The 22,443-nt window shown below is 41.5% G+C and overlaps 1 protein-coding gene across 1 annotated transcript in view; it reads right to left on the bottom strand.

The window, feature by feature from the left end:
- Positions 1–827: 827 nt before the first annotated feature.
- abcc6a (ATP-binding cassette, sub-family C (CFTR/MRP), member 6a) overlaps positions 828–22,443 on the bottom strand; it is a 31,826-nt gene continuing 10,210 nt past the window's right edge. Inside the window, exons 4-31 of the mRNA XM_008409156.3 lie at positions 21,746–21,883; positions 17,391–17,513; positions 16,122–16,183; positions 15,845–15,976; positions 14,189–14,395; positions 12,375–12,552; positions 12,013–12,174; positions 11,820–11,912; positions 11,060–11,263; positions 9,385–9,531; positions 9,212–9,299; positions 8,567–8,636; positions 8,357–8,483; positions 8,091–8,267; positions 7,425–7,592; positions 7,043–7,226; positions 6,852–6,936; positions 6,647–6,764; positions 6,342–6,549; positions 5,941–6,251; positions 5,513–5,712; positions 5,195–5,321; positions 4,639–4,740; positions 4,402–4,548; positions 4,144–4,302; positions 3,854–4,020; positions 3,517–3,711; positions 828–2,231 (exon numbers count right to left, since the gene is read on the bottom strand). Of these exons, the coding sequence (XP_008407378.1) occupies positions 2,123–2,231; positions 3,517–3,711; positions 3,854–4,020; positions 4,144–4,302; positions 4,402–4,548; positions 4,639–4,740; positions 5,195–5,321; positions 5,513–5,712; positions 5,941–6,251; positions 6,342–6,549; positions 6,647–6,764; positions 6,852–6,936; positions 7,043–7,226; positions 7,425–7,592; positions 8,091–8,267; positions 8,357–8,483; positions 8,567–8,636; positions 9,212–9,299; positions 9,385–9,531; positions 11,060–11,263; positions 11,820–11,912; positions 12,013–12,174; positions 12,375–12,552; positions 14,189–14,395; positions 15,845–15,976; positions 16,122–16,183; positions 17,391–17,513; positions 21,746–21,883 (4,188 nt within the window). The 3' untranslated portion in view covers positions 828–2,122. The remainder of the gene's footprint in view (positions 2,232–3,516; positions 3,712–3,853; positions 4,021–4,143; positions 4,303–4,401; positions 4,549–4,638; positions 4,741–5,194; positions 5,322–5,512; positions 5,713–5,940; positions 6,252–6,341; positions 6,550–6,646; positions 6,765–6,851; positions 6,937–7,042; positions 7,227–7,424; positions 7,593–8,090; positions 8,268–8,356; positions 8,484–8,566; positions 8,637–9,211; positions 9,300–9,384; positions 9,532–11,059; positions 11,264–11,819; positions 11,913–12,012; positions 12,175–12,374; positions 12,553–14,188; positions 14,396–15,844; positions 15,977–16,121; positions 16,184–17,390; positions 17,514–21,745; positions 21,884–22,443) is intronic.

The following is a 22,443-nucleotide window of genomic DNA, read 5'->3' as shown; positions in this document are numbered from 1 at the left end:
TAGTTATTGTTTTTTATTTTCTGAGCCTTTTTGGTGATTTTATGTGAAACATTTTGGTATTTAAAGTAGTTCTGCTACTTTGTGGTCTTTTGGATTTCCAGATCTACTTTTGTGCCTCTTAAGGTGCACATTTTTTATTATTTCTGTGGCATATAGATATAGTAACTAATTACCAGAAAGAAGAAAAAACATGTAAAAACATAAGCACAGCAGGCAGACAGAAGAAGGGAGGATGAGCCCAAAGGTTTGGTGAAAAAGTAAGACTGTACATCACCCTGAACTCACTATCCCCATTGTGAAACATGTTGGTGGCAGCATCATGTTGGGTGAAGCAGGTCAGTCTTGAGTATCCATCAGAACAATCTTAAACCTTTAAACACTGGTTTTGTTCAGAGCCATATTCTTGTCACAAACACATGAAGGTTCGCTGTTAAAGCTTTGCCCTGTTTACTGCTGAAACATAACAAGCTTTTTTTTATTCTCCTTGAAAAACTAAATGAGAATAAATATACTGCTCAAAAAAATAAAGGGAACACTCAAATAACACATCCTAGATCTGAATGAATTAAATATAATTGCCAATAATTTCCATCTGCTGTCTATTCCATTTGCACAACAGCAGGTGAAATTTATTGTCAATCAGTGTTGCTTCCAAAGTGGACAGTTTGATTTCACAGAAGTTTGATTTACTTAGAGTTATATTGTGTTGTTTAAGTGTTCCCTTTATTTTTTTGAGCAGTGTAGTTTTGCAAAGCTCTGTAAGTTGGTCAAACAGATAAAAAAAAAAAAAAAAAAACCCTAACAAAAACTTTGAGTCAGACATAACAACATATTCAAATAAACTTTATTATCCAGCATTATATAGAACACGACAGTACATTAAAGGTCAGTGAAAATAAACAAGCTTCTTATAAAAAGTATAAATATAATATATTCCTCAGAATTTTAAGGACAACCAACACATTTCGACGAACAACATAAATAAACAGTTGGGCTTCTCTTACAACACATTGTCTAAACCAGTAAGACAAAAACAGTGAATGCTTCTTCTCTTTTCAAAGTTCATAGGGTTCTTTCCTTGAATCAACACTTGTGTGGACTATTTACAGTCCGTCATGTCAGCACCTTGAGAAAAATACTGTTTTTTTTGTCGCTCTCTGCGTATGTTATGGCCTGAGTTTGTGTGGCGTAGGCAGTGACGATCCCGTAGAGATGTGTCGCCATTGTTTTAAAGAAGCATTCTCTTCATTCATGGTGGTTTTCACTACCGGTTTCAGGTTAAGTCTGACCAACAAGGTCTGTTGCCTTTTTTATGTGTTTACGTTGACAGAAATAAACTACCAGCCACAACATAGTTGGACCACTGCTAATGTCTTGGCTTACTTCGCCGTCTTTTTTTCCTCCGTCTCCCTGACATATAAAACGAAAACGGCCTCAAGTTTTGACTTCTGAAGCCTACGAAAACCCCGTAACCCTCGGCTTTGCAAGCATAAACCTCGCAAAGGTTAATATGTCAGAATGTTTCCCATCCCAATCTCTAAGAGAAGACAAAAATATAGACTTCTGTCAGTTTGCAAGTACAAAAGTGCCTCTTTTTTTGGTATAGAAGGCTAAAAAGTATGAGTAAACATCAATGTCTACGCCTGAGACAACATCAATAAATGTCTTGTGCTTTACAACACAAAAACTATGCAAATAATACATCTCCCATCCTTAAAGAGAATGAAAATCATAAAAATTTGTGGTACTCTTCAAGCGTTTGGCTTCTAAACCTTCACTTCCCTATGTACATTTGTAGCTTTAAGGACTCGACAATCCTCCAGAGCTTTGGTTTGATTGTCTGTCCTCTGAGGTTAACAAAAGTCTTTTCCTGAATTTGAGCAAGGTGTCTTTGGGTTTTTAAAATGGAAAAAACAAAACAAATATTAAAGGAACTATGTCAGCAGCTGCTCATGAGATTCATCGACAATGCCCTTGCTGGAATAGTTTGGAGATGTTGCAAAGCTTGGAAGGGCAGGATTTAATGTTTGCTTAAGGGTCGCACAAAAAAAAAAAAAAAAAAAAAAAAAAAAAGGTCCCACATCTGTACATCAAGGCAATCAGTTCATTGGTGCGAGGAGACCTAAACCAGTCCGGCCTCCAGGCACATTCGGTAAAACTGTCCCCGCTGTGAGATGAGGTTGGCTGGAGAGTCCATCTCAGAAATGTGGCCTCTGTCCATGACAATCACCCTGCAAAAACAGAGACGCAGATTTAGATTATGAATGTCTACAGTTATACACCCAATAAATAATGTTGCACAGTTAAGTCAACTTCTGAGCAGGCAATGCATACAATCTTGAATTCAACATCTACCACTAGAAATCTTTGTATGTGTAAATTTTTTTTTAGAAAGTCTATTTTTTGCTTTCTTATATATGGTTCATTCAGTCAATAAACACCAAAAAAACAAATAAACTAGGACTGCCAGTATTTTTGTTAGGAAGCCAAGCCTTAGCGAGCCCGTTCCTGAACGCAGATCTCCTGGCGTACTTTGTTTCTCATGCCACGGTATTCCAAGAAACATAGGCTCTAAACAAACCCAGTTGCTTGGGTTGATGCCCAGTAGAACATACCGACCACACTGAGAAAACTCTGGGCTTAGAGTTTTGATATTGCCAAAACCAGCAAGTTTCATATCACTTTTAGTCTTTAGATTCTTATTTTCTTTATTTAAAGGCCGTGCACCCGTCACTGATCTTTGTACATTAAATGACCTTTGATTTCTCTGATTAATTTCAAGCTTGGGGAATTTAATAAGTATAACCTCAACACTGAGCTCAGTAGGACAGATGGGTAAGTTTTAGTTTAAAGGTCAGCTTTTAATTTTTCCCCTCATAAGCTAGTCTCACTTTGACATTTATTTTTATATGGCGCATATATCCTCAGGTTATTACTCTAACATAAGGACTGCAGTGAAAATTCATCCCATCTATGTTGTAGTACACGATTCACTACCCTACAGCGCCCTCTGGTGTTAAACGTTTTCAGACTCAAGATCACGTCTCCTGATCTGCTCTCTAAATGAATTTCATTCAAGTATGTATTACTATATGTGAAATATTTCTAATTAATCTTTCAGTAGACAGCAATAAGGCTTTGTTTGTGCATAACAGAGACACTTACAAAATTCACTAAGACTTGACAGAACATCAAACATAGACATAGATTAAAGAAAATCGGCTAAAATAAAAATAAAACAACTTCCTGCGCTCTAAAACTATATTTTTTTCCCCATAATTTGTTTATAAAATGCTCGTTGCATTCTCAAATTACTTTGATAACTGTTGCAAATCCTTTAAAGTAGAAGCCGTAGCTTAAATATTTACAGGTGTATCTAATAGCTAAAGTTTCCTATCGAAAGCATCCAGTGTGTTTAATCTTTCTGCGGATGTCGTTTTACCAGCACTCGAGAGAAACGATTCACATCTTAATGTAAATTGGTTTTCACAGACTCTGAACACTGAGGCGGCGTACCTTGTGTAGTCCATGATAGTGTTAAGGCGGTGAGCGATGGTCAGCACAGTGCAGTGCTCAAACTGTGTGCGGATTGTCGACTGAATGAGAGTGTCCGTTTCCAGATCCACAGCAGCCGTTGCTTCGTCCAAAACCAGGATCTTGGTTTTCCGCAGCAAGGCCCTGGCCAGGCAGACGAGCTGGCGCTGACCCAAGCTACACAGAAAACGTGGAGACACACAATTATACTCAAGTTGTCTTCATTGTAGCTCCTATGGGACTCGTGTAAAAAAAACAAAAACAACGTCTGGTGCTGCAGCTCCGTTGCAAAATATCATGCGGATATAAGGATGCTTACCTGAGGTTTTCGCCTCCTTCTGAGCATTCGTAGTTGAGTTTATCAGGCAGATTAGACACAAATGTCTTGAGGTGAGCAAGCTCCAGAGAGCTCCAGATTTCTTCATCTGTGTAGGTGTCGAAGGGGTCCAGGTTCATCCTGAGGGAGCCTGAGAAAAGCACGGGATCCTGTGAAGAGGAACAGAAGAAAAGATTATTGTAAACAGTTTATCTATCCCTAAAGAAAGATGTGTGACTACGGCAGTTTACACGACAAAACGCATAACTTGGTTTCCATCTGTGCTACTTCACCTGAGGAATAATTGTGATGCGAGATCTGAGGTCATGGAGTCCAATGTCGGCAATATTCACTCCATCAATGAAGATCTTTCCCTTTGCGGCCTCGAGGATCCTAAAGATTCCCAGTGCGAGGGAGGACTTCCCAGCTCCTGTTCTGCCCACAATTCCAACCTAATAAACAAACATTTCTGAAAGTAAATACAGGCGCGTTTTTGCAATCCAACATTTTAAAAAAGCGCTGGCGATTGCAAACAACAGACGATAAATCACCTTCTCTTTTGGGTTAATGTGCAGCGTAATGTCTTTCAGAGCGAGCTCCAGGCCTTTCCTGTACTGCAGCCCGTAGTCCTGCAACTCGATGGTGCCGCTCTGGGGCCAAGCCACAGGCAAAGAGCTGCCCTCTGTACTCCAGCTGGCCTGTGAGAGACAGTAGCAAAGGGTGAGTCGGGATCAAGACGGGTCCCGGCGGTGTTCTGCTGAGCGTTTGCTTGTAACCGGAGCGCTGACCTCTTTGGGAGTATCAGCATACTCGTTGACTCGCTCCACAGAAACAATGTTGTTTTCCACGTCCGTCCAGGACCGAACGATCCAGCTGAGGATTCCCGTCACCTGCAACACACAGTGAGGTGCGGTTCACTTCACTTGCGGTATCCAGTTACTGACTAAGCAAACTGGCGACTTTTTCATGTTTTCGAAGCTAACTGGCACATAGTTGCACATTAAAAAGGGGCTGCCAGGTTCTAATGTTCTTTATGAATTTTGGATAGAATGTTCGCCGCTGTGCAAAAGTATAAAGTAACCTCTGCTGCCTACAAAGAGCCAACACGTTTTGCAGTCTTTGGTGGGTGGTCTGGCTTCATATTTCTTCAGGTTTTTGGATATCTTTGAAAGTTTTCTTCAGGATTTTGTTGCCGTTTCGCTCATTTTCTTTCTACTGCCTGTCGTTACCCATGCAAGATCTTCCAAAAGCCTGAAGAAAAACCGAATCAACACCACTTTTAAGGATAACGAGGAAAAACCCTTTCGAGCCCTCTTCTCTGTGTTCGAGGATATAATGTCCTACCTGGAGAGAATGTGACACGGCCAAACCGACGATCCCTGGACTCAGAGTGCTTCTCCCCATCACAGAAAGAATGGCAGCAGCAAGGACCACGACGTTACCCACAAACTCCAGATTGACCGCCAACCACCTAAGAATGTAATAATGATTTAGCACTGGTCAGAAAAGTGTTGCGACCCGCCAAAGCTATGGGAGGCAACATGAAACTAAACACTTTTGGTATTTCCATTAACATTTTATTAACTATGCTTAAAACCATAATTCCTCTGGGCAGGAATCAAACTCTGACAAGCCTTCGACCAAAGACACAAATCTGCTCACCGAGTGGCGACAAAGCGAGGAAAGTAGGAGGTCTGATTGAAGTCGACCCTGTCATTAGCCTGCAGAATGAACCTGGGCTGCTCTCCGAAGGCTCGGATCACGCTGGCGCCCTGCACAGTCTCGTTGAAGTGGGTGTAGATGGGCGAGCGGCTCACGGCCTCCAGCCGGCGCAGCTGACAGGATGTGGCGACATAGAAGCTCTGTGGACCCACAGTGGAAAAGTAAAACACCAGCTTTCACAGGCTCGACAAAAAAAAAAAAAAAAAAAAAGGAGCACGAAGGGCTTTCCCATAATTCAAAATGAACACGAGTTAAATTTATGTCAGCAGAGTTTATTTTGGACCCCAGAGCATTCCAATAACATACAGCAAAGAAATTCAGATTTTGCTTCTAAAGACGTTATATGTGGGAATCATTGCCGCACGTACCTGGACGAAGGCGTAAAGGAAAGCAAGCGGCAGGATGATCACGGCTGCAAAGGGCGTCGCCATCAGCACAATGATGCAGACTTCCAGGAGTTTAAAGACGTAGCTCAGCATCATTTTCAAGCCTTCGGGGACCATGCAGTCAATGGCATCGATCTCTTTGGCAAAGCGGTTCAGGAGGTTGCCGCTGGGCGTGCTCTCGAAAAACGACATCGGAGAGCGGAGAACGTTGACCAGCAGGTCCATGTGCAGCTGCCTGGAGGCAATGATGCCGCAGATGGAGATGGCAACAGTGGTACCAAAGATAGCGATTCCTGAGAGAGAAGAATATGATTAATATTGTTAAGTTGTCAACAGCCAGTTGACGTAGAATTAGTGTTGGATCACCAAACCAACTTACTGACCTTGCACAAATCCCAGAGCCCCAAATACAGACAGTTTGAGATCTGTATCAATCTGTGTGCCGTTAACAACTGGATCATCGGCCCACATGCTAAGCCAGTAGTTGTAGGCCAGAGAGGCGCCCTGCTGGAAGGCGTAAAGGAAGACGATGAGAATAATGATGGCCAACCCGATGGTCTTGAAGTACTTCTTGTACAACTCCAACCTCACCTGCAACACAAAAAGATAAGAAAAGACAAATGAGTCAGGCCCAGTCACACTCATCTTATGCCAAGACGTTGACCAACCGGGGTGTTTTTAGACTTACTCGTCCAGTGCGAGCTTTGTCCACCTCAGTCAGCCTCCCCAAGTCCTCTGGTATCTGATCCTGGTCAGTTTCAGACACAGGCTCCATATTTTGCAAGTTGGTATTAGTGGTGTCTCCCCTGAATGACACAGACAGGTCAGAGGTCAGTTTCAGTAAAAAAAAAATTCCTAGGATTTCAGTTCACTCCTGTTTTCTTTTTGCATACCCGATTAGCTGCTCTTGTGACAAGTCTCTAGAAAAAGGCATGAAGTCAACCATGCTGAGTCGAGCGTTGGATCTCCTGGAGCCAGCTGCGAAAAAAGGACTTGTGTTTAAAGAATGCTTATGATTATCTTGATTATTGGAGAAAAAAAAACCCCAATGAATAATTAATCTATCAACAAAATGCACCCGCACCTCTCTGTATGACGCTCTCTTTCCGTTCTGTGATCGCAAAAGTGTGAATGAAGTCTGCAAAAGCGCCGTGGCGGCCGAGCAGCTCCTGGTAAGAGCCGCTTTCTGTGATTTTGCCGTCCGCCAGAACGAGGATGAGGTCAGCCTGCGGCAGGAAGCTCATACCATGGGTCACAAGTATGCGGGTCTGTTAAGTACACCACAACAGCAAGAGAAAAAAAAAATATGTGAGCACAATCCAGCGCTATTCTCAACCTAAAAAACAAAAGACTCAGCAAAGTGGTGGTTTCCAGTTTGTGGCAACAATGGCATGAAATTGTTGGTTTAGGTGTAAAACTGTGCTTGGCTGTTTGTAGACTTTTTTTTTTTTATTGTCTGGAGTTACCTTGTCTCTAAGGACTCCTTTTGGCCCGATGACTCTGTCAAAAATGTGTTGACCCACATGAGCGTCAACAGCAGAAAGTGGATCGTCCAGCAGGTATACGTCGGCCTTTCTGTAGACGGCTCTGGCCAGACTCACCCTCTGCTTTTGCCCCCCCGACAGGTTAAGTCCCTGCAGTAGAAATAATAATAATTTTTAAAAAAAACATCAATGAAGATTTTTTTTAAATTCAACAGCATGTATAATAACATGTTGGAATATGAAGGCGCCACAATATTTCTTGCCTAAGTAATCTGTCTTGCAAAGGACTTTCCAGCTGCTGTCAGCATGTGACTTTTTCTGGTGAAGTAAGTGTAAGTTATAATTATGAGCCCCAGAAGTGATGGCGAGTGCTTCAAGCTCAACACCCTGTACCCATTGTACTTTTAAAACTCTTGAGTTTGACATAAGAACGGATGTTGGAAAAAGTCCCATTGGGTAAATGGAGAGACCACAAAACTTCCTGGTTGACAAAAATAAATAAAAGCATTAATCTAGCTTAGGTGAGAAATAAGAAAAGTTGAGAGAGTTACAGAAGAGATCAGATGTTTTACAAATATTTGAGACTATACTAGTGTCAAAGATTAAGTTATTTTGCCTATGAAAAAATATTTCGTAGGTATCGTGTACCTTTTCTCCAATTTCCGTAGCGTCTCCAGCGGGTAAGATGTCCAGGTCGGGCAGCAGGGCACAGGCCTCCAGCACACGCTGGTACCATGTTTTCAGCTTGTCGCGGCCAAATAATATGTTGTCTTGGACAGTGGCGTTCTGGATCCAGGCCTGCTGAGGCACGTATGCTACGCTGCCCTGCATGAACAAATGCAGAAACTGTCAATATTTGTGAAAACCAGATGGCTATGAATAGATTTCCCTGCCATGGAACATTAGCCGTGTACCTTGACAGTGACTTGGCCGCTTCTTTTCTCTGTTTCGCCGAGCATGGCAGACAACAAAGAGGACTTTCCACTGCCCACATGTCCAACCACAGCAACAAGGGAGCCTCGTGGCACACGAACATTTATTCTGCCAATAAAAAAAGGGGAATTTCTCTGTGAGACTCCAATGATTTTACCACAAGGATTTTATTTTCATCCTTTGATTCATACCGTTTGAGGCAAGGAGGACCTTCTGGAGTCCAGCTGAAAGTGCCACTCTCTATCATCACATCTTCACCATCTAAACAAGGAAAGAAGAATCAACTAAAAATACCAAAAAAAAAAACAAAAAAACCCTGCAATAAAAGGGACGTGTTCTTTTAAACTACGCAACAAATGTTCCAAAAAAAGCAGTTTCCCCCCTTGAAGTTTCTCATCAGAGTGCTTGCCTGGGCGTAATTACAAGTGAATTTTCTTAATCAGGCAAATTACAGGGAGCCGTTGTCTTTTCACAAGCCGTCTCAGGAAGTGTTGACAGATCTTAGACAGTGAACTACAGTAGTCGTTCTTTTTATTCCTCGATGAATCATGTGTCTGAATTTACGCTGTGATTTAAGTTTAACCACTAAACGGGGAATATCCTATAATTACCCCATCTTCCAGTCAGCCGGGGACCCAGGAAGTGACAGTGCATATGATCCATACAAGGCTGTGGTGCTCCACAGTTATAAACAACAAGATCCGTGTGGGTTGTTTTTTTTTTATTTATTGATTATGGCGTTGCAGGCAGAATGGGAGCACTTTGTGGGAATTCATTGCATTAGGCCTCATCGGACGATTTATTGGTTGGTTGGGTTTAGTAGTAGCAGTTCTTACCAGGACTCAGTGGAGCCTTTGAGACATTGTCCACCCTCAGTTCCTCTGAGCACAGGTACTTTCCCAGGCGCCTCAGTGAAACTAGAGCCTGAAATATCAAAATGTCAGAAATATGAGAGAAATGCCCAGATGACTCGGAGCAATCGTGAGTACCGAAGAAAAGCTACACCCACCTGCATAGTTGTGCTAATTGCAAACGGGAGCTGGCTAAGCGGAGTCTTCAAGATGTTGATGAGCGCCATGGAGACAAAGACCTTCTGTGCGTCCAGGACATTCCTGTCGTCCAGCATCACGTAGACTCCAAACATGGAAAAGGCGATCTTAGAAAAGAGAACAGGAGAGACTGTTATCTACACATCTTTGAAATGTTTAAAACTGCGTGAATTATGGCCTTTCAGACGTCTTTGAGGATAAGCCGAGGCTCGATGTAATTTCATCTTATTGTCAACATACTGTGTCCCACGGTGAGATTAAAACCGCAGACAGCGCTTTTGTCAACTTTCACTTCTTTCTGAATTTACTACCCTGTTGACTGCGCTGCTTTCCCAGGCTTTCCTGCTCTCAGACGCCTGGGAGGACGAGCGCAACCAAAAGCCAAAAGAGGTTCATTTAAGCATAACGCACAGAGAGCCAGAGTGTTTTCATCTTGGGCTATAGAGTAATTACCTCGTGATTTTTGAGAACAGGGGTTCAAAAGTAATTTAATACGTTTTACTTATATTTGTTGAAATTGCTCAGCTGTCAACAAAGTTGTTTTAGCCGAGATGCCCAGGGATAATTTTGTTTATCTCTAATTTCTTTGTGCTTTTTCTTGTTGGAATCCAACTTTTCCTCATAGTTTCCAGTGGCATTTCTCTTTTGTTTTCTGAGACTCTTTGGACTTTGACTTCTTCATTCGTTTATTTTAACCAGACCTTGTCCATAACTATGACTACATGTTGTACAGTGTTCATTTAATATGATCTGGAAGATGGACTAATGACAGATTAATAGTATTTAAATGTGATATCTTTAAGAAGTGGAACATTTTCCGGTCGCAGTACAGTACACCTTCATTATCAAGATTTCCAGACGTATTAAATAATGTCCTTTTTGTCTTAAAGATGTTTAAAATAAGTAGTGGAACAAGTAGTTTGCAAAAATAAAGAACTGTGTCATCAGCATAAAGACTGAATATACAGTTGTGTTTTGCAAACCAAGCAAATTGTTCTTCAGTGAATCGTCTTCTGCATGCCACGGTTATAACTAATACTACGCTGGGGATCCCTTTGTTGGCGTCAAAATACTATTTCAGAATTTTATAACTGTGATGCTTGTGTACTGTTCACTAGCGCAGTGAAAATATGGGGTTTTGTGGCATATTAAGTGCAAAGTAAATCTGATTCGATTAGTTCTTCACCAAGCTATCATTTCCATCCAGGAGTTTTTTTCATGCTTCAAGTTTCTTGACAAAAATTTTGTTGTTTTATTGGAATGTTAGGTGCAACACTAAAATAATAATAATAAAAAAAAGTTAAAGGCAAATGTTAAAAAGACATTTACAAAGAACTGTTGATCACATTCATTACAAGAAGCTCTCGCTAGTAAGAAGCAAGTAAGATGAATGACGACTCGTGACTTTTACACAGCACTGAATCTCATTCAGCAATAGTTTACCCTTAAGAATATATGAGTTAAAGCATACAAAAGATGTAATTTTCAATTTGTCCAGGAGTTTGTGAACAATCTGCTTAATCTCAGACTCGGTTCTGTTGCAATCTTTGTGCAATCGATGTGGAGCTGACCGAGCCTGCGGGCGTCATCGCGTTAACGCCTGAATTAGCAGGTCTTTCCTTTTAATTTTCTCACCAAGAAAGAGGACGAGTTGAACGAGGCGATGGAGATGGAATAAAGAATCTGGGATTTTTTCAGGGCCTTGAGCTCTTTCTCCCTGTAGCCCAGAACCTGCTCCAGGAACGCCTTCTCCCAGGCGTAAAACTTCAGGATCTTTATTCCGTTCAGGATCTCGTTCATCAGTCTGATGCGGCCGTCCATGAACTTCATTTGGATCTCCTGTTGACCAGATGATAAAACTCTTTTATTACCCGTCGTAAAGCCAAAGCAGCGAATTGACAAACACCACACCAAAGCGAAACGAGCGCATTCCTTTGCGCACATAAGCTTGTCTGCCCTCGTAACAGCGGCGGTAGTCTCCTCTGAACGCAGCAGAAATTGTCTAATTCAGTAGGAATTTGTTACTTGTAACATTTTAGTTATTTTTCTTTTATTACGAGAGAACAACAAAGAGGCAGGAATGCGGTCTCTGCGCTCAAGACAAATTTTCGATTAAACCGGCATCTAAATTTACAGAAGTCGTCTGTTGTTTTTCCAGGAAAATGAAAAATTATGTCTTGCTACTGCCCACCCTTTCCTGTCATTGTTTTTCAAGCACATTATATGAGCCAGACATCAAAAGGACAAGAGAGAATGTAGCACTCAGGCCAAACACCCACGCAGCGCTTCAGCCACTATCTAAACCAGCTGTGGCACCCCCCCCACACACACACGCCTCCCTCGTGATGCGATGTGCCAGATGTCTGACCTACTGTGGAAGGATTCCTGGCTTTACCTGGAGCTTGCTCCTTTTCTTTGCAATGAATCCATTGAGCGGGAAAATGAGAATGACAGTCGCGATTCCTGCCAAAGCAGACGGGCCTAGATGCTGGTGGAGAAAAGAAAAAAAGAGAAAAGCTGTCAAGACATTGTTGAGCTAAATTGTATGAATGGAAGCCACTGAGAAAACATCGCATTTCCACACACACCTGCCAGAGGAAGAAGAGACAAAGAGCGATCTCGATAGGAGCCAGCCAGACAGCGTTGAAGTAGACCACAAAGTCCATGAGCTTCTGAGTGTCTGCCGAGACCAGGTTCACTATCTCACCCACGGTGCAGGTCCTCCTGGCAGAGCTGTTTATCACCAGAGACTGGATAGACAGCAAGAGACATTCTAGCCAAGCACTTTAGGTTAACGGTATCATTTTATATGCTTTTGTAAAGACTACACAACATCAGTCATCCTTGTAAAAGCATTTAATCATACACCTCTTGCCGTTCTCGGCCTGAAACGAGACAAATCTCCTGTTTATGCCGAGAAGCAGTGGCTAAATGATGCAGAGTTACTCACCTTCCTGTAAACCAAGCCCATAACTGCCGTCTTCACCCTCATGCCGACCGTGAAGCAGGTGTACATGTACTGATGGTTGAAAAGGGACTGCAGGCAGGAGAGGAGGAACATCAAGGTGGCGTAGAAGTAGCCCTTCCACAGAGGAGCGTCTTCGTCCCTCATGAAGCCCAGAAGGAGACTGAGCACAAGGAGAAGCAAAACACGAATTGACTGTTTAGTTGAAAGCATTAAGAAGCGAGGTGTGACAGACATATCTCTTCTTTTTTTTTTTTTTTTCCTGAAAACACAAAGCTAAGCAGACAGAAACAGGCTTGTATTGTGTCAACATCTTTTTCTTTTCGGTTTGATACTGAGCACCGCTGTGGCTTCTGGCTGACTGGCCGGCTAGAAGCGGCTCGCATTGCACAATGGCGCTCGGGCTGCGGCCGGGCTGCACTCACACTTGGCCTGCGGCTCACTTATTGTGGTCCGACAGCATTTCTGCCATTTAGAGCCCTTTCTCCATTCATCTAGCCTTGTCCTTCCTTTACTGGAGCACTCAGGGCTGTGGTCTCGCCTGTTCCTCTCACTCACAACTCCACGACCGTAATTATCACTTCCACTGATTCGGCGCGCAGCATGAACAACAACATTCCAGTCTGATTGGTGGGGCGGCGAGGCAGCTGGTGGTGGGTCAGTCGTGACCTGTTTTCACCGCTGCCAGCTCCTGGTTTTGTTTTATCGATGAAGTTGTAAATCATGGAAACCCCCTTGGTAATTATGCACAAAAAGTCTTGAAATAAAATAATATTTTACTGCACCAACTTTTTTTTTTCAGTGGGGGAAAAACACTAGCATTAAAAAATAATGACTATATTTTATTACATTGTTTTTTCTACAAAGTGACCAGCGTTACCCTTATTTGCTCTCCCAAGAGCTGATTTAAAATACATCATCCTCACATGTTTTATTGTTATTTTTAGCTAACTTTAGCTAACATATCTACAGACACAGCTCTAATCCAACTGTTCAAAACATGGCTGCACAAAGTAAAGTGCAGACCTGCATGTTGGAGTCATCATAACTCCATAAAGACCATAGATTTCTATGTACAATCACAAATGTAAACGGTTTGATTGTCCTACTACTACTCTGGGTTTAACTAAAGCTGTGTGCTGTAAAATTAAGATTGATCTTTACTTGCAAGAAATTTGGGTCAAGTGGATGTGATGGGAAACAAAAGATCGAATGTGTAGAAAAGATCCTAGCGCCTGATGTTGAGTACAGTAGAACTTTTCTTGCATTTTCAAGAAGACACCGTCTTTGGCTGCACTTTAATCTGCTGACTTTTTGTTTGAAATATCAGAACCGGAATGATCAGCTTTCATCCAAGGATCTCATCTAAACTGAAATCTCAGTGAAGAGGACATATGTTGATTTCTTTTTTCTTTTAAGCTTGAAATAAAGTTTGGACATATTTTGTTGCAGCTTTCAGCACATAGAGCTCAAAATTATATTCACAAAGTTAAAGGCAGTAACTCTGTCCACATAATTTACAGAGTTGCATGCACAAAGCTAATTCTTGCAGTTGAATTTGTTGCTCATCGTTAGTAAAAAAAAGCAGTAATTAAAACTTTATTAATACAGCAACTTTCAAGACATGGATTTCATAGTTCTGTACTGAAGAAAACTAAAAGCTTCAGATAAACTATTCCCAGCAGTTTTTGTAGCTTGTCGTTAAAATTAACAGCAGCTGCTTTGAGGCATGTGGCGCACCACAGATCGGTCCCCGAGTAATATCAAATAAAAAATGTCATTTCTTGACATTTTTTTACCTCAAGACCTGAGGGATGGCGAACATGAAGGCATCGTGAAATATGATGCACAAGGTGCCTGTCAAGAAGTACGGGCCGAACTTGCGTGCCAACGTCCTCAGCAGGAAAAAGCCAGAGCTCTGTTCCTTCTGCAGCTTCCTGAGGAGCTGAGCCTGGTCTGGCAGCCGGCTGCCCAGAGCTGCGCCTGACGCCAAGGCTTTCTGCTGCCTGCATGAGGGAGAGAAAAAAGGGAAAAAAAGAGTCCAAAAACAAAATAGTTACAGGCAAGAAATTAGTGTCAGAGATGCACAAAGTTGGTGTTGGCTGCTTGAAACAGACAGCAATAAAACGTTAGTTTTTCCTGCCATCACTGATTAACCAAGTAATTCATCAACAGCTGTGGAAAGTATGGTTTGCAAATAATAATTACGCTTAACGACGGCTTTTCAAAGACGTGGATTACGTTAACGAGCTTTAAAAACGATTCAGGGTTCTTGTAACGACACTGTAGTACTTTTGTCCTCAAGTGACTTTCTCTCTCTCTCTCTTTTTTTTTTTTTTAGATCCAAATGTTTGTCCTTGAGAGATCCTGATTTACACTTAGGCGCAGCCACATGTCTGCTCATTAACTCAGCTGGAAGCGTGGCAGCGGAGATATAAAACAAGATTATAAACCTGAACTGAATCTTTGGATGTGGACCTATGACAATAGTTTGAGCCTTACCGCCAAAAAAAACCAAACTCCCACAAGACTTATAGCATGTGTTCCTCTGATGCTTGGCAAGTTTTGTTTGTTTGTTTATTTTTTGTAAAGAAGCAACAAACCAAATTCATAAACTTTAAATGTAGCTAAAGTTTAAATGTAGCTTAAGTTTAAGCACATTCATAAACTCTGACAAAGTAGAACCAGTTCAGATTTAGAGCAGGTCAGACATGTTTCAGTCTGTCGGATCTGACAGAGGATTCGTTTTTCACAGCAGATGTTTCTCAAAGACACAACGCAACTCACAGACCTAGATTTTCTTTCACTTTTTTGACATTGCAATAATAAACTCTAATACATTTTATTATGATTTTATATGTCAAGTGTGAGGACGAGCATAACATCTATTTCGTGTAGAGTTTTGGGAAACATTCATGCTTTTTACATACTTTCCGGTGCAGGTAGGATACTGACTACTCACTACACTAGACTTGAGCAACTAAAAAAAAAAAAATCCTGACAGCAGGATTTTTTTTCCAAACCACTTACTGGTTACAATGTGCAACCAGTAAATTGTTTTTTTTAATGTTTTTCCTTTGATAATTGCGCTTTTTGTGCGTCTCCAGAATGACTTTGGGCCTCCTGGCTTCTTCACCTAAATACGTCTGTTAATGTGGACAAAAACATCTTGTGACACTTTCCAGACTTTTTGCTTCTAATAAAATCTTTCTAATCATTGATTATTTTCTCGTGTGGGCTGTTCCCATTAAAACTCCTAACGAGATACAGAGAAATGTGTAATTAAAAACAGTACAAAACGTAAAACGTGAATAATAATGTTTAATGTCGCAAAGGGACGTAAATCTTATACTTCAAAAGATTTCTCGTCATCCGAGACGCGGAGCTTATGTCGGTGAGAATTGAAATTGCTCTCACATTACGATCATCACTATCGGTCAATTTCTAGTTCTCACTTTTGGATCTTGGCGCATTCATCTGTCCAGTCCTGCTGCAGCTCGGAGATGATGTTTTTCGACGTGTCTTCCTTCCTCAGGGTCCACAGATCTTTTGCCTCCAGCGGGGTGCGATACCCTTTGACGACAAGCCTGAAGGGAGGTGGCAAGGCAGACGCTTCACACACCGAGGTCCATCATCAAAACACACATTATTGTAAACAAGTAAAAACTGCTGCTCGTAAGTGAGTCATTATGCGTGGAAAAAAAATGAGAGGTTTTCAAAGAACCATCTTACCCAGTGAACCACCAGAAGAGGATCTTTGACAGGAAAGAGGCATCTTCCACGGGACAAGGGTTCTGCAACAGATTAAAGACCAGACTTGATAGTTGGTTTTGCAGAAAGCGCTCACCACCAAGAGGTTTTTTATTTTTTGGGAAACACACGCAGCCTCACTGAGGTAGAGCTGGCTGACGGTTGAATGCTGTTGCATGTGAGGGGTGTGTTTGGGAACGCCAATGTCTGTAAACAAGCCGGTAAACTCAGGTGGTCTGCTCTGTGGAGCGGAGGCCGTGAACTCCCAGAGAGCAGAATAAATAGGGGGAAAAATGACGTTTTGAGGTCTAATGCAGACGGAGCGGAAATATGTCATCGCAAACTTTCCAACACACGCAGCACGCACACAAGCACACGTGCGCACACGCACGCACACACACACACACACACACACACGCACGCGCACACACACACACACACACACACACACACACACACTTCGTGAAGAAACGTTGTGTTTTTCCTGACAGACTTCATGGCATCTCCTCCTCCCTCCCGCCCCCTTTCCCGTCCTGGGTCTTTTCGCTCCTCGTTATGACACTTTTACTTTTTTATCTCCGGACTTCCTGTCTTCATGTGAGTAACTCTAACCAGAGCACAGGAAAGAGAGGAGGTGGAGGAGAAAAAACATGAGGAGGACACACCACTGGGTGTGTCCACCTCACCACGCCAGACATTGGCTCTTGCACCCCACAGCTCCTCACCGCCAGCCAGGAGTGGGTTAGGGACTTTTCTAGCTCTTCTGACACTCTGTCACCAGGGAAATATAACATCACATGCCACTTTGATTCATAAGGAGCTCATTTTCGGTCATCTGTCAGCTGCCAAGAGTTGAAAACTTTAGCCTATCATGGCTTGATGGCACAGCGAGATCTGTGTTAAAGTAATGGCTTTCCTGTTGTGTGGCCACAAACTCCACACAGCTGGTCGCGATGTTATTTCACAAAGCCTATGAGTTGTTATAAAGGTATGCAGGAGCTCTGTGTCAAACACACACATACACTCATTCACACTCCTCTTGTAGGAAGTTGTTAAGTGCAAGAGGAATGATGGGGGAGGCGGACCACATCACTTCCTGCAAAAGGCAAAACTGTCTTGACAACAAAAGTTAAAAAAAAAGAAAAAAAAAAAGAAAACCCACAAAATAGCCACTTTGGTGTTTTTGCTTCCTGGGTATTGTGTCATCATAGATGTAATAACCGGAAGTGGGATACACTCATTTCGGCCTACCTTTTCCAAGACGGGTTTTCCTTGTGGAGGCTGATCCGCAAAACAGCACAGGAAGAGCTGGGCCAGTTGGATGGAGAAGTAGGAGAAGAAGGCGAGGTACCGTACAATATCAGAAGCAATGCCCTGAAAAATAAAACGCAGATTAAAGGAGGTGAAGATGTTTTTAAGTTGTGGGAATGACGCGTTTAGTCACTCTTAAATTTAGCTGAGTTAATCTGGTGCCACTCAAGGAAGGAGTCTTGCAGAAATGAAAATTGTGGCAAATGTATATTTGACTTTATTTAATAAAATCTAAGACACCAAGGTGTCCACATGTACTCACTGGCCACTTTAGTTACTTGCTGGCACAACTAAGGAATCGGCCGCATGGCAGCAACTGAATCCAATTAAGCATCTGAACATGGTGAAGTTGACTTGGTTAAGTCCAAACAGAGGACCGGAATGAGGGAAAAGGGAGATTTAAGTGACTTTGAATGTGGTATGGTTATTGGTGCCAGATGGGCTGGGTTGGGTGTTCCAGAAACTGCTGATTCACTGGGATTTTCAGGACTGCAAACCACCTTTTGGGTTTTCAAACAGACTGAAAGAAGAGAAAATATCCAGTGATCAGCAGTTGTGTGGGCCAAAGTGCCTTGTTGATGTCAGAGGTCAGCGGAGAATTTGTGGATTGGTTAGACACCAGGCATCAGAAGAGCCTGTAGAGCAGAGCCACCCGTTTCTTTGAGCTATAGTAAGGCTGGGTCGTCACCACCGTGAGAAAACAGCAGCTGGCCAGCTTCTTGTTCAAAATCTGAAGTAGACTTTTCCAAAGCTGATTTGAAAACTACTGCACTGAATGAAGGTTGACGTGTGACAACACTGCAACTTCACAAGCAATTTATGTACTTTACAGCTTTGTGAGGAATCTGGGCTGCAATTAATCATCTTCTTTCCAAAGCGAAAAATACTTAGACTTATCAAATCTAAACTGGATTAACGTATTTCTGAAAAACAAACCAAAAAAATGACAATTCTTGGCTTTTCCCCCCCAAAAAAACTGTTGTTCTTGGTGGCTTGTTGTCACCTATTTTTATGCAACACTTTTGCCAACACAAACAAACACATAATAAAATACTGAAAAGCTTCATTGATGTAATTATCTGGCTAAATGACTGAAACAGGACTGAAGGGAATAATTATATCAGAAGAAAGCCCATGAGTTTTATAGTAGTGGCTCATTACTGCTTGAGTAAAGTTAAAGTGAACTTGAGCTGCAATATATTGTTCAGCCACCGTCGTTGCTTTACTTCCTATGCTAATGACTGCAAACGTAAACAAAATGTATTTTTAATACAGTCAGATGGTGCTTAGATGACTGTTTTTTTTCCAACTTTCAGCTTTAAGAAAATTGAGAACATCCTATAGAATATGGGGTAATTCATCACACGTCCCATTTTTTGTCCCATTTTGAAAAAAAAAAACCCAACCAAATTCCTCATATGGCTTTGGCTCGCCTTCCACATCGTACAGCAGTGGAAGGTTTATATACCAAGATCACAGACTCAATAAAGATTAATTTGGACTTGTAAGCAACATCGGGGTGAAAACCCAACAGTTTTATTGGTGTACTTTATATAAATGAAGCAAAAGCTGGAGCTGCCTCTCAGTCACGCAAAGGGCCCGTATCTGTAAATAGGGAAATTGTGGTTTTGCAAACCAGCACCCTCACTCCCAATCATGGGAGCAGCTTTAATATTAACCGCTCAGAGGCTTTTGTAAAAAGCAGGATGTGTATGTTATTCTTGACATACAGAATTTGTGGCTTCTGGCAGCATGCATTGTTTACCGCTGGGTAAACGCTGTTGCCACAGCCGGCCTGTTGAGCAGCAGTACCAGCATTTGTGTGTGTGTGTGTGTGTGTCAAAGTGGCAGCCCTTGCAAACAGTAAAACTCTTTTTTTCGCTGAGAAGCATGGTGCCATGCCCAGAAAGCAGATATAAAAGGGGCCAAATGGATCTGGCCACACAGTGACAAACAGCAGATTCGGTCAGACAGCGAGTGGGAAAAATGTAGGTCAGGTGGCTAAGAATGGCCAAGGTCCACAAACATGAACCCTGTAAACTAGAGGCATCAATGTCATAACAAGAATTAGGGGCTTTAGTGGTAAATGTTAAAAATATGGTATTATGTAAGCTTAGATGTTGACAGGTCAGAAAGCTGCCTAGCTGTGCTTCAAAGTTTTCTTCTTTGCATCAGAATCCATTTGGAAATAGCAATAAATATCTATATGTAAAGAAGTTAAAAACTGCTTTTAGGTGAAAATTTATAGCTTGATTTTATATTAAACTGATGCAGTTTGAGATACGTGATAACGGTTCAAAGTCAAAGAAGAAAAGCTAAATCATGCCTTGAACTATCATACTGTAGTGCAATTGTAGTGAAAATACCCTGTCTTTAATTTCAAAATTCACCCAAGTTTGCTTAAACTATAATTTTTAATTTCATTTAAGTTTTAATTAAAGTCTGATAGGCTTATAGTAAAAAAAAAAAAATTGTTAAACCAAGATTATAATAGAAAACATAGATCAACACTGAGCTTAGTGATTTTGTTCTGATTCTACTCACCGAGGCTGTCCTCTGCTGGTAAGATACTGACTGCTTACCATCCACCCACAGAACCCCACTTTTACTTTGTAGCAATGTTGGTATTAGCTATCTGGTCCATTATGTCAGGGGTGTCAAACCCATTTCATTTTAGGACATAAATGTCCTTAAGGGGCTGGCCGTGCCAAAGCGTATTGGTAAAATACGTTCTGGCATTAACAAAATGTTAAAATATTAATAGTAGTGCCTGCATTCACTTTTTAAGAATAAATAACATTGAACCCAAATTACATCACTGTTTTTATGTTGATGGTATTTGGCAGAATACAGATAAAAACAGTTTCAATTTGATCGATAATATAATATTCAATCAAATATTATTATACAACTGTGGTGTTGATGTTTTTTTTTTACTTTGAAATAATGTATGCATTCCACAGAAAAATTGAAAGCCACGCATATGCTTCCTTCCACCTTACAAATTACATGCAACTTTTGTTGATATATCACTTAAATCCCTAATTATAAACTTTTATTAGTATCTGTAATTTGTAAAAAGACTGAAGCGAGTAAATACTTTTTCCAAGGTTCTTTTAGACTGCTGACATTAAAATGTGCATAATCTTCTAGGCATCTGCAGTATTATATTTAATCACAGTCTTTAAAGACTGAAATGTTCATTTTAGTGTTTTAAATTCAGACCTTAAGCAGCTGTTGTTGTTACTATAGCTGTAAAAGAGGCCTGTCAAACCTAGAACTTGGAGGCTAAGAGTATAGGAGGTGTCGGTATACGTCCACTATGTTCACGTCTGTGGTTGTGCAAAATTAAAATGTCTGCATCTAAGCTGCAAATGGCTTTGTATTATGTGTGGATGCATACATTTTCATCTGGCTGTGTTTACAGCGGTGCAGCCCCATAAACACAGCACTGACGTTTCTCTGGTCTGACCCTGGGCTGCCATGTCTCACCAGCGTTTATCCCAGGGCCATCATTACTTCCCCCCCCCCAACAGTGTGGGAATGTCACGCTGAGGACGATAAAACAGAAATATAGATGCGTGCGTTTTTATAGAAATGCAAATGCTACTGCATCACGGCTATGTGTGTGCGTGTGTGTGTGTGTGTGTGTGTGTGTGTGCGTGCACGCGCGCGCTAACCTCTCCATACAACAATGATTGCAATGTCTGACAGGAGACACAGGAAGAAAGGGAGCACTTAAACACTCACAGCCTTGACCAGAATTGGCAGTGTCATCCTCCAACACTTTGTGTTAACTTTAGCTTACCTTGGTTAAAACTTAGGCAAGAAATAGAAACTCTTTGCTGACACAGGGTATATCGCACACTGTGCTGCTGGAGTCTTGTGTCTAGACTTTTGGTAAGAATAGACCTGATTAGATATTCTAGCTCTTTGTTTTGACACCGCTAGTTCACAGAGTTCAAACTGGACACACAAACAAATCCAAAGTAGATCATTTCCAATTAAGGATGCTCTTTTTATCTCTACTGGCTTGTATATTGAAATCATATATTTTGGTGTCTTCATATTGCCCCAGCTTAGGATTAAAAGTCATGTTGTTATAAATTGTACATATTTAACTGAAGTTTGTTTGAATTGACTCCATTTTACTGCTATTATAAATTTTACATGTGCTAAGTTTGGTATTAGAACTAGATTCTGACTTGTAAAAATATTACATAGGGAAGCAAAGAGACCGAATCAATCGCCCATCCTTAGTTAGAAAGAGCAAACGGCGGGGTCTTTCTACCTACCTCGTCTATGGCCAGCTGGATCTTTGCTCTCAGAGGCACCAGAGAACAAACAACAGACAAGACCCAGAACAAGAAGAGGAAAACGGAGGAGCGACAGCCTCTTATTCTTTCCAACTGGATGATGCATAAGGCCAGGATCTGCAGGAAGACACAGAAAGGAAACAAGATCTGAATTATCCGCAGAGAGAGTCTGGGAATGGAGTTGTTGCAACAAGTTGCACATTATGCAATATTGGGTTTAGGTAGTCTAAGCTGTACTCTGATCAGGTACTTTTTGTAGTGGCTGCTAGCATTGGAAGGGGAAAATATTTTTGATTTATTTTGCATATGTATGATGGTGGTTTTCTTAAAAACAATAACATAGGTCTCTGGGAATTCCCTTTCTGCAGACTGAAACGTGATTCACACATGCCTGGTATGCACTCTGCCTCGCACACATTTTTCAGTGGAATCATAAACAATACGAAAAACATTCTTCACCTCAATGTTTTTTTTTCTTTTTTTTTTCCCAAAATAAAACCGATTTAGTTCTTGGACACCACCGTGTGTGCACCATTGACGGAATCATGCATTTTCCTGGGAACGGCTATAATCTGCCCCTCCCCACAGAGCGGTTAGCTGAGTGAGTCGTCATGTTGTTCCTCCAGAAATCACGGAGTGCGGGAAGAGTTTTGAAATGAGTGTTGTGTTGCTAACTT

Source organism: Poecilia reticulata, chromosome 1 (assembly GCF_904066995.2).
Source record: "Poecilia reticulata chromosome 1, P_reticulata-male-v2, whole genome shotgun sequence".
Classification (NCBI taxonomy): Eukaryota; Metazoa; Chordata; class Actinopteri; order Cyprinodontiformes; family Poeciliidae; genus Poecilia; species Poecilia reticulata.
This window is presented reverse-complemented; position numbering and strand designations above follow the sequence as displayed.